The sequence below is a fragment of the Apis dorsata genome, unplaced genomic scaffold, assembly GCF_000469605.1.
Source record: "Apis dorsata unplaced genomic scaffold, Apis dorsata 1.3 scaffold_631, whole genome shotgun sequence".
Lineage (NCBI taxonomy): Eukaryota > Metazoa > Arthropoda > Insecta > Hymenoptera > Apidae > Apis > Apis dorsata.
In genome coordinates this window covers 581725-594130 of record NW_006263826.1, presented here as the reverse complement: position 1 = coordinate 594130, position 12406 = coordinate 581725, and the positions used below count along the sequence as shown (strand labels likewise).

At 41.2% G+C, this 12406-nt stretch overlaps 1 protein-coding gene across 2 annotated transcripts in view; it reads left to right on the top strand.

The window, feature by feature from the left end:
- The window catches only part of LOC102672310 (acetylcholinesterase-like), a 19540-nt gene that overhangs the window by 840 nt on the left and 6294 nt on the right, over nt 1-12406 (top strand). The window contains exons 3-5 of one of the 2 annotated variants that reach the window (XM_006621488.2): nt 8355-8524; nt 11589-11914; nt 11999-12229. In XM_006621488.2, coding sequence (XP_006621551.1) covers nt 11602-11914; nt 11999-12229 — 544 coding nt within the window. In that variant the 5' untranslated portion in view covers nt 8355-8524; nt 11589-11601. Of the gene's footprint in view, nt 1-8354; nt 8525-10600; nt 11156-11588; nt 11915-11998; nt 12230-12406 lie in introns of those variants that run through there. The other variant, XM_006621490.2, reaches the window with a different exon arrangement.

Genomic DNA, 12406 nt, shown 5'->3' with positions numbered 1-12406 from the left:
TTTTTTTTTTTTTTTTTTTTTTGCCAGAAGTGTAGCACTACGAGGAACCACTTTTTAATTAAGGACAACTCACCACTAGTTCCGCGAGCGGACTCGAAACTTCTGCTCTCCGTTCCGCCTGCCCGTTCCTTTGTCCCGCGTAAGAAGAGGGCAGGTCGATCTCTCGAGGGAAGGATCGGCTCCCGTTGTGCGAACAGTCGAATCGAATAAGACGATAAGATCAACGGGATACGGAAATAGATCACGGATTAATGGAAGCTTTGAGGTAGCCGAGTTTGGTAATAAATTTTGACAGGCTTAAATAGGAGATGCAGCCAAGGTCGAAGCTCGGTCTCGCTTTGATCGAGTTTAATTAGAAATATCGTAGAAAGAAGAAAAAAGAGTTTCCTTATCCCCCCTCCTCCCCCCGCTTTTCGAGGGCAGCAGCTTTTTTCCTCTTCTTCTTTCTCAACCTTCCTCCTCCTCCTCGCTCAAACAGAGAGAGCGTATTTTAATATTCCACGCACTTTTTTTTTTTTTTTTTTTTCCTTTTTTTCTTTCACCGCGATCTCACGGGAAGGTTGAGAAAGAAATAAGAGGCTTGAATCGCGCGGCTCGTTGAAAAAGTGGAACCCCGTTTCAAAAGATTCGAATAAAAAATTTCCTTTCTCGCAGCATCTTCTTTATCGTCCGCGCACTCCCGTATTACTCCTGTATATTACACCTTCTCCGACAATTTTTCGCATCAATTTTCGACGGGGAAAAGAGAAATAGCTAGGAGGATGAAATTCGAAGCGCGACCCAATAATAATATTTAACTTCTCTCGGAGAAAGAGAAAGAGAGAGAGATGGAGAGGAGGGTTAGAAAAACAAGGTTTGTGACGAGGAGAGAGGACACGTGACAAAAAAAGAAAATGGACGCGCGTGGTCAAGCGCGACTTACCTTTGTATCGAATATCAACGGTCGTGTCGAAATGTTTTGCAAAAGAGAGAGAAAGAGAGAGAAAGAAAGAAGTATAAGATAGTATAGTTGGAATAGATAAAATGGAAGAAAAGAGAGTAAGAGAGAGAGAGAGAAAAAAGTGGTGGTGGGGGACGGGTTAATGTAAACGTTGGTGGACGCACAACGCTGGATGGCCTTTGCTTCTCCTTTTCAGAACTTCGCAATCAGCAACGGACTAAAAATAGGAGCCGTGACCCAACTACGCTCGATTCCACAATTATGCATTTCCTCCCGTTGTCCGACGACTATTTTTCACCTACTCCCCGACCGAATCAATGCGCGACGTTAAATACAACACGTCTGTCGTCGCGACATATCGCCTATATACACCACGCCGCGATGTAGGTGAAAGTGAGGCGAAATTTTTCTCTCTTCTCCCTCCCCCCTCCCCTCGCCCCGCCTCCTTAGCGTCCAAATTTCCTCTAAACGACGGAAGGGGGCGAGAAGTCGCTTCTTTCGAGCGAGACTATACTACTACTCGACTATATGTATATATATTAATTACCTTTGCGCTCGACGACTCGGTCGTCGAGAGCGAAGTCGGGCAACTAGAGGTGATTTTGCGCATATGTCAGTATCTTAGAGATAATATATAATTAGATTTCTTTATAAATTCATTCTAAACTATTAAAATCTTGCGGGGTATCGCTATATCACTCTTCTAATTTTTCTTATTTAATTTTTCTTAATATCGTGTCGCTATCTCTATCATTCTGCTTTCGTTTTCTCTATCTATCTAATTCCTTCATGAACACGATCAATCTCGTTTCTCAACGGTTCTCAAATCAAATTCATCCTCTAATTTGAACTAATTTTTTCGAAGTTCATTTTTTTTTTTTTAGGGCTTCTAAAATTTATGATATTTTTATCACGATTTTTGTCGAATCTGAAGGAGACTAATTGACCATCTAATTTTGGTGGAATTTAGATCGAATATCTCCGTTTTAAAGTATAAAGTTTACAACATTTTCGGACAAAGAAATAAATTTATTATTCCACGCTCTTTATTATTTGGAGACAACGAAATCTAATATAAATCGCTCGCCGAGAATTCGTCAGCGAGCGTTGAGTGGAAAAAAAAAAAAAAAGACGCGCATTTCGTTAAAAAACGATACAAGAGCGGCGAGATCAACGGTCCGATACGGACGTTGGCCTTTATCCGCGATGGATATCTGCGCGCGTCTGCGAAATTCTTCCAGATCCGCGATAATCTTTAGCTTCGATTACTCGATCGTTCCTCGAAGCGAGAAGAAGAGAAAATGGGAGAGGAAAAAAAATAAAAAAAAAGAAAAGAGGGAGGGAAGTAGATAAAAAGTTAGTCGGAACGAAGAGCGAGAGCGAGTAATGTAAACTGCTGCGAAGGATATTGGGGGCTCGCGTTGCTTTAATGGAAGAAGGTAACTGGAACTGGGACCAGCTGGAAACGTTAGAACGTTCCATCGCGCTGCCACATTCTCTCCTTAGATCCTTATCTAACCGGGTTAATACATCCTTTCCTATCCCCTTAGCGGAGCTACCCCCACCACCTTCCCTTTTCTAGGTCCTTTCCGTGTCGGCTGACACGTAACCGTTTATATAGAACCGTTTCGGGCTCGCGTGACCAGACTCTGGATCGCCGTCATCCGTCTCTATTCTCCTAATAGGGGGTGCAGATCGAACGACTCTTTCTCTCTCTCTCTCTCTCTCTCTCTCTCTCTCTCTCTTTCGTTCGAATATCTTCTTCGAATTTAGGCCGAATTTTTTGGCGGCTTTGTTATCCCGCAAACGTGCTGTCATCGACGACATTTTCCTTTCTTTTCGCTTTTTCGATTCGATCTCGTGAAAAGGAACACGGGCGTGGTGGATCGAATTCCAAGTAAAACCTGCGGCTCGATCGAAAGTGGAACGTCTGCCATCCTTTCCTGTATTCCGCTTGTATCGTTATCTAATCGGGTCGATCCGCCTATTCCCCTTCAGACCGATTTATTCCTCGTAGAAATCGAAAAAAATTAAAATCGTAATATATATATATATCTCTCTCTCCCTTATCCTTTTCTCGAACTCTTCGATAAGAGACTCGTGGAGGAACCAACCACTGTCGCGTAGGTAAGGTAGTTTGTCACGATGTCCGTCACGATGGACGATTGCGTAAGAATCGAGATTATAGGAGGGGGGAGGAGAGAAAAAAAAAGAGGAGGAAAAGAACAGAAGTGCATCCGGCCACGAACGATTTTTCTTTGCACCCGGAGCTGCATTGCGGCTGCAGCAGTTTCCGACGCATTGCCACCGTGGTGAACTCTCCCCTCGAAAGGCTGCATCGAAAACTCGACCAGCAGGCAACTCTGTTTCCGAATCGAATACGAATTCTTCGACTCTCCTCTTCCATAACGTAATGATCAACGTTAATGTCTCTCCCCTCCCCCTCCATTCCATTTTCACGATTTTCATTCCGACGTGAAATCTCTCTCGAACGAACGAAGAAGGAGAAGAAGGTGGAGAGAAAGATTGGAAAGAATCGACGTTTAGAAAGAATGGGAAAAAAGTCGTTGTGTCGGAAGTGCTCGTCTGAAACAGAAAATATTTTTTCAACCGTGTTAAATGCGGGGAGGAGCATCGACTCGAGTAGCGAAAACCTCTCGGGGAAAGAAGAGGAGGAGAGGAGACCGGGTCTCGTTTTCCTTTGAGCCTGCCGATTAACACTCCACTCCTTATACGTGCCGCGTGGTCGTGTTCCAACAGCTTTTTCAATCCGCGTGGAGAGAGGCTTTTCCGCAAACCTCTCTGCGACGACACCTTTCCATATTTTTTTTCTTTTTTTTTCCTTTTTTTTCTCGAAAAAAAATCAGTCTCTTTATCATCGTATCGTTGTCAAATCGCATCGATCGACTCGTTAAATTATCGAGAGAGAAAGAGTGGAAACCGTGCGTCGATCGAAGGAACTATAATATCTCGGTGTCTGGCTCGGGCTGGCACTTAAAGCTTTCGATCGTGACTCGCGTCAACCAGGGATGATGGGGAAAATTTAATAGTTGAAGTTACGAATAAAGTTACTTCGATAAGTTGCTTCGATAATTTATCGTTCAAAATATAATAATAATCGCGAATAATTGTAATGGAACGGCCGAGATTATATGAAAAGTGGATCGACTATAATAATATTACTAGGAATAAATATTATATCAAGCGTTTTAGTAAGTAATTACTTAAAGTAACGCTTTATTCGAAATTTTTAACTAGCTACATTTTCAACGTTGGTTAATGCCCAACTCTGGTGTCAACTTTCCGTATATCGTTTCGCTTCACGTATATTAATTTAAGTAATATACGTATAGAGTTACAAATAAGTTCTACATGTATTCTATATAATACAATTTGCGTTGAAAACGTTTAAACTCGATTCATAGATGTGAACGAGAAAAAGAATCGAGAAGAAAAGAATTATCCGAATTATTCCTTCGTCAAGACTCCTATTATTTATTATTATTTTAACTGAGGAAGCGGTTGGTCGAAGTCGAGTCGCGAAACGGTAACGAGCCGTGAAACAGTGCCGTCGCGGTTTAAGAAGTGGGGAGAAAGAGAAAGAGAAAGAGAGAGAGAGAGAAAGAGAAAGACCTTTCGTTTTAACGACTTGCTTAAAGACAAGCTTCGGACACGAGTACGAGGTTGGCTTGATATTTGACTCGAGAAATCGGGTCAAGGATCATCATCATCGCTACCGAACTCGGAATCCTAATCCTTCGAATTTTATTCGATCCTTTATCCTTTTCATCTCGAACCATCATTAAGTTCTTCTCTGGATTACTCATTACTTCCTAAAAATGCGAAAATCGAACGAATATAATTTATAACTCGACGCATATAGGAGAGAAACTGTTCCGTAGAGATAATCGCTTTGGATCTTCGTGGCTGTTCCGCCAACCGTGTATTTGCACGTGCTCTTCTCCACCCATACACATACACGTACGCTTACACGATTGGTGGGTCCATACACACGTCCTTTGTACGCGCGCCAACCCATAAATGTGCGCGCATACGGTTGCAAGCACCGATGTAGCTTGTACTGCAGATACGTTGCGGTTCTGCCCTCTACCTCTATTATCATCGTCATACCCCTCGCAGGCCGAAACGTGATACATTGTTCCTGCCAAATTCATGCAACCACCGAAAATTTCCACGGCATTGTGCGAAGGGGGAAACAACAGTGGGATAGAGAGTGAGAGAGAGGAGAGTCCTGGCCTCAGGCCGTCCGATTATTCCGACACGTGACGGTGTGCGGCGATGCCGCTACTCCCCCCTCCTCCTCGCGTCCTGCATCGTTCCACTTTTTCGTTTAATCGCTCGAAATCAACAATTTCTCCCTCCCCCCAATTTTTTTTCTTTCTTTCTTTCTCTTTTCTTTTTCCTCTCCCTCTCGAATAACCTTGCACACGGTATTGTTCCCACCGATTGTTCCTTTCTTCCTTCCCCCCTTTCTCCTCAATTTCGTCCGCCTGACTGACCGAGCAAAAATATTCTGACCGATCGTTTTTCCAATCCGTCCGACAATTCGGCGTTTCAGCGGGATGATCAACGGATAGAAAGTAGGAGGAAAGTGGTGGGAGGAAGAGGGATTTTCAAAGATTAAATCCGCTTGTTTGTCGTTGGTTTTATCTCGGTCGAATTTCTCGTTACGTCGTTGGAAAATTCGCTGACGAAAATTCATACACGCGACCCCCTCCCCCCCCTTACGAAGCTTATTCGTTTCGAGAAGACACCGATTTTTTTCATCTGTCTGCGAAATCAAATTCGAGACAAAGATAAATTTTCTTTTCTTTTCTTTGAAGAGGAATGAAGGAAATTATCAAGGATCGGACACTTCATCCGCAATTCGCGTGCGGATGCTCGAAGGAAACGAAAAAAAGAAAGAAGGGTTAAGTGGAACGCGAAACTTTGTTGGATGCGCCGTTTTATCCGCAGGATGGTGCACGCCATCCTACGACAGGTTAAAACCTGGTATGTGTATCAGGGTTATGGATGGCCCATGAGCACGCTAACCCAGTGACATCTCTAGGTCACCACCACGGTTCCCAAACTACCTCTTTGTCTTTCTCTTCCTCCTCTTCCTCCTCCTCTATTGCGCTTGCTTTCGCCAACCTTTCTCTACTTCTTTCCTTCTCTTTTTCTTCTTTGTTTTTTTTTTCTTCTTATCATGCTTTATTTTCATATATATATCATAATTCGATTTATATATGAGGGAGAAGAGAAAAAATAAAAAAAAAATAGATCGATGGAATTTATCGCTAATTTATTACAAGATACGAAGAAAGATAAGATAAGAGGATTAGAATGAAAGGGATTTCACTACGGTACGTGTTCTCGGTGAATGAGTTTTTTTGAACGAGGAGAAGTGAGAAGAGAGGAGCGAAAAGGTTCGAAGATAAAAATAAATCGATAATTATTGCAAGATGGTGGGGATCGAAATCGAAGATTAACACGTAAATACATCCTTACAGCGTTCGTTTCATCCCAAGTTCCGTGACAAAGTTTGCGGAATGAAAACAATCCTTGGTTTCGACCATGGCCCGAGAAAAAACTCGTGCTAGAGGTCGAATTCTTCGGCCAAATAAATAAAAAAGTTTCCCTCTCTCTTTCTCTCTCGACGTAAAACGCGCTTTCTGAATTTTACTTTCCTCCTTTCATCATTCGATCGGAAAAAATTGCGCGTGTAGAGAATAAAATTTGGTTTTCGAATATTTTTCGAGAACCGTCGAAACCGATTCATCGTTAACGTTTAAATGTTTTTTCGAGGACGAACGGGCGACGAGAGAAACAACGATTCCCATTACGAGTGGCAGTTTCGTTTAAAAGTCGGCCCGGTATTGTTTCCACACAAGCGATGAACCGTAAACTCAACTTTTTTTACGTGGACGACGCCGATCCAAACGCTTCTTACCACACCGTTGGTTCCAACGATGAAAATCTTCCACTCTCCCTCCCCTCTTGCTCTCTCTCTGTCTCTGTTATCTCGGGAAAATAGATCGAGAGAGATTTGTGATTTTTTTTTAAGATCTGAGAGACATTGATTCTAACGTAGATAAGATAAAATACGATTGTTCGGTATATAAATTTGCACCAGCATGCAGCGAAATTATCCGTGCGAGATTATGAGATAATATTTTTCTTCCATTGTTATATACAAAGAAAAAAGGAAAAGAAAAAAATATTATTATCGATAATGAAATTACGCGTATTATTTACCGTAGTGGCGAAAATATACAATCTTTTTTTCTTCTTCTTCTTCTGAAATTGCATCGCCGCGGGCCAGAGTGAGCTGTCGCGATTGTTTCGCATGCGTGGAATGCAAAGCGAGGTCAGGACCTGGCAGGAAGCTGGTAACTGTCATCGCGATAAATACTCTCTCTGTTTCCGTGGCGTGCTGTCGCGCGATATTCCCAACAATGAAAAGAGGAGCTCCCTTTCTCTCTCTCCATCCGGAAAATGAATCTCCTTTGGGAAATCTTTTCCCGCCGTCCTTTTCGACGAGACTCGTCTCGCCTCGATTCCGACACGGTTTCCTAAACAAAGCTCCTCCTCCCCCCTCCCTCCGTCAAATCCTCTTTATCTTTTCTCTTGCTTTTTGAAAAACAAACTCTTTTCGAATTTTTACTTTTACATAATTATATACGAAACGAAAATAAAAAACGAAAAACTTTTATTATAATCGCGAATTATCGAGCGTCGATAATTACCAAGTACGGGGGGGGGAAGAAGAAGCGAATATCTCAGCGACGCGATCCAAATTCATTATCCGCGTTCCCGGGAGGGGGGAGGTGCCGCCACCGGCGTTGAAATGAATTTCGAAAGTGGGACGTACGCTTATTAGAAATTCCTGGATTGTTCCGCGCGCATGTATATATCCCGGTTTATTTGCCCGGCCTGTCGTAATTCATGGGGCAGATTCTGGTGGCCAATGTACCGCGTACATTGGAGGGAAGATCGTAACGTATCTTGCTTTTATTAAAAAACGAACCTACCCTTTCTTTCTGCGATAGATTTTTTCCTTTGTTTTCCTTCGTAACAAATGATAATCTATTACGTGTATTTTCACAGAGAAAAGAAAATTCTTGGAAATAAGCTAGAAATAACGACTCTTAATGGAGAAGATACAAAGAGAGATCTTGTCTCTGGAAAAGATTTTTTCTAAGAAAAAGACACAATTTCTCTCTATCTCTGTTGAGATCGTATTTTTTGCTTCTGGATGAAATTTCTGGATTTTTTTTCTTAGAATCACCCTATTAAATTCGTTCGAAATTTCGGGAAGCAAAACGATCGTTCTTTCGATGAGATAACGATCTCTTCGAATTTTTCCACTCACGATCGCCCGATCTCAATTTTTTTTCCACCGATTTTGCAGCCAAGAGGCGATGATCCGTGAACTTGGAATGTAGACGGAAGGGCGGGAAAACGGATCTGCCCCTCGCAGCATCGAAAGAAGGGCTTTTCCTCCACCTCCGCCATTCGTCTTCGCCGTTACCTCACCCTTAAACACCACCCCCTCGATCACCGCATTTGGACTTGAACACTGTAAGTAACTTCCATTTCTTTTTTATTCTCTTTCGTTTTGACACGGTGGTTCGAATAAGATAACTGGACAAAATTATTTTTTTCCAATTTTGATATGGAGATTTAATTTTTAGAAAAATTAACGATACTGCTTTTTATTACGATTTATCATTTCATTAAAAATATATATAACATAAAAATATGACTAAATATAATACATAGTAATCGATATATAAAAAAATATACGAATATATAAATATTTGTGATTCGAATTCTTAAGGAACCGCGCGAAATATCTACGTGATGGATATAGCGAAAAAGTTGTAGCAAGCAATTATTTTAGAAAGTGCTTCGAATTTCACAAATTAGATCTTAAAAGTATTAAAGTTAAGTATTGAAAAAAGAAGTTATGATTATTTGCCAGGATGTTCTCGTTGATCCTATTTTATAAATTATGCGATATAAATATAAATAATTTAATGAAATGACGATAAAAAAAATAAAACTGAAAATTATAAAAAAAGTAGTAATAAAAAGACGTACCGATCGCTCAAATTCATTGAAAAAAATAAAAAAATTGTCAGCTAAAGTTAGGAATATTATTATATATATATATATATATTATAATATAATAATATAATACGAGTTAAAATTAATCCATAAATATCAATGGCTAGATTAAATTAATTTTAAAAAAAAGTAAAAAAAAAAAATAGAAAGTTTGTACTTTATTCGACTTTTATTCGTGGAACGTACAAAAAATTATTGACAAATCGTTACATTGCGTGAATTTCTAATATAAAGTAATTATTTAATTTTACATTTAATTTATAAAAAAAAAAAACAAAAATTTATTGATAATTTATTCTTAATAAATTTATAAAATATTTTTCAATTATTAAAACGCGACCGATCGGTTATCTAATTAGTTGTTTCCCTATGCGTATTTCATTTAATCTATAAATTTAAAAAAACGATTTAAAATTTTATAGTTGTTACACATTGAAACAATTATTTTTTATACATTTGAAAATGAATTTTATCCAGTTAATATGCACTATTCGAACCACTTGTAGTATTTGCTTCAAAAGCAACAAAAAGTTTCGCGATATGTATCAACTCTTTCCATCTCACGGCACTCTCTTCGGGAAAAATATCGAAGGAACTCGTTATTCGTTGGACGAGAAGAGAGATGCGAGAAAACTAAGTAACTAATTTGGAACAGAGTCGAATAGCTCCAAGTTACCCTCTCTATATACGGATTGCCGGTCTAATTGGTACGCCGGGTCGGCCCATTCATCAGCCCACGTCCAACGGAGTCGATTAATAATATCGCATCTCGAAAAACACGTTTCTTTTTCGAAAAATGTTGAAAATCGAAAGCAAGATTCTTTAAAAAAAAAAATATCTATGCGCATATATAATTCTTTAAACACGATCACATAGAACGAAATTAACATAAACTACGAGAGAGAGAACGATTATTTTTCCTCTATCTCTATTCAACGTAATTAATTATAGAACGATCCACTTTGCGAAAAACAAGTGCGCGTCTTCGCATGATTTATTCAGCATTCTTTTCTTATTTTTAGGTTAATTCGTGTACGCAAAAAATATTCTCATCGTCGCGTCTCAATTTATATTTTTCTCGTCGAAAGAAGAGAATCGATTCACAATATTTGTCTCCTATTCTATCAAATTATCGAATAATTTCGACGAATAAATCGTGGAGGCTGATAACGCGGCTGCATCCTTGCGATAAAACGGAACACAACCATGACCGGGACGGAGGCAACGCTTTTGATTTTGTCAGTTTAATCGACCGGTTTCGATTTCCACCCGCCGTGACAAATTTCGCCGCTGTATTTTCCGGGACACTCGCGGCAATTGCTCGTTACGTACGAACGCATACGTAATGGAACGGCATCCGCGTTTATTGACTGATACACACACACCTATATACACAACGATGCCGATCCCATTACATCGAAACATTTAAATTCGTTTTCTCGCGTTTTATCCATCTTCTCGTTTTGCAAATCGATATTTTCTCTCTATATCTCTCTCGTTGATCGAATGGAAAAGTCGAAATTGTTGGTGATTTTTTATCGAACCGATATTGTAGATCTTTCTTCACTTTTGATTATCATAGCATCATGAACGAAAATAACCTCGAATCACAAGTTCGGAAAGGAAGGATTATTCTATCATTTTCTTCGTTAACGTTAACGATACAGTGTGTGGAGAACGAAGAAGAAGAAGAAGGAGACAATTGACAATTAGGATAAATCGCGGGGAAAAAGACTAAATAAATAATTGACGATCGTAACGAACGTTGTCCCGTTGTGCTCGTAAGTTATCGCGGGTTGCACAATGCTGCCACCACTGCAAAGGGGGGCAACTAACTTTTTACGTCGGCACCGTTCACAGCTTCTGTGTCCGTCGATGCCTCGATAGAAAGGCACCTCGCGTCGTCCCGACTTTCTATCTTCTTCGTTTCGAATCGCACCCTTTCTCGTTTCGTTAAATCGTCGTCACATCGGTCAATGGAACCGATCCCGTTGTTTTCACGAGAGAATAACAAACTTCGAAAAAGAATTCGAAACTGATCGTTCCCTTCGAGGGAAAAAAGTTCGTCTCGTTCGATTTTGGGTAAGTACAGATTCAAATGTAACGGTTTAAACGAGAGAAATTTCGAGAAAATTCGATCGTATATTTTCGATTTTTTCGAGTAAAAAAACCGTAAAGGCGAGCAGCAGGTGGGATAAGCGTCCTCCCTACGGGGAAGGAAGGGAAACGGACGATCGAGATGATAAATTATCATTCTCGATGACAGCTAATCCGCTATTTTCTCTCACGAACGCTTCCGCGTGTAACACTTCGATACTGCGCGCACCACCATCGCTCCGCACAAACGGAACACGTAGAAGGAAATGACCAATCAACGCGGACCTTCGTACAGAAACGTCACGATATATTTCCTCCTAGAGACGCGTATAGGAAATACACGATTCGAGAGATGCGTGGAACGGAAAATCATCGAAAAATCACCTCAACGAAAATTCTTTACCGCGTGTTCTTTCAGGCGAGGAGACACGATGCCGAGAAACCGAAATTCCTTGACCAAATTCGAGGTGCTGATGGTGCTAAGCTTAACGGTGCTGGTTCAGCTGGACGTGTGCAGATGCACGCCGTCCCACAGAAGCAGACATCACGCGGACATGTCGTACGAAGATACGATGAGCTTTCGAAGCGGCGAGGAATTGCCCAGACCGGCCGCCCTCAATTCGAACGACGATCCACTGATTGTTCAGACAAGAAAGGGCAAGGTCAGGGGTAAGACCATGACCGCCACCACGGGAAAGGAGGTCGATGCCTGGTTCGGAATCCCTTACGCGCAGAAACCTCTCGGTAAGTGGTTCTCGTTTCTTCGTCTTTCCCTTCAAAGCAACGTAAAAGATAAGCAAAAAAAGATTATTGTTTTCGTTGTTACAGAATCCCTGAGGTTTCGGCATCCAAGGCCAGCGGAACGTTGGTCGGGTATATTGAACGCCACCACGTTGCCCAACAGTTGCGTACAGATACTGGACACCGTGTTCGGTGAGTTCGCGGGCGCGACCATGTGGAATCCGAACACACCGTTGAGCGAGGATTGCCTTTACGTGAACGTCGTCGTGCCACGTCCCAGGCCTACCAACGCTGCTGTTATGGTATGGATATTCGGTGGTGAGTTCCACGCCTTTGTGTTTCACACCTTTTTCTCAGAGAGACGACGTTCCTTCACACGTGGCCTCGCTTCTTACTCGCGGGAAACGCTTATTTTCGACGCCACGGTTATTTCTAGATCGTAGTACGTCGGCCGTTGTATTTTCGTCCATTGTAGGGACAACGTCAACAGGTGTT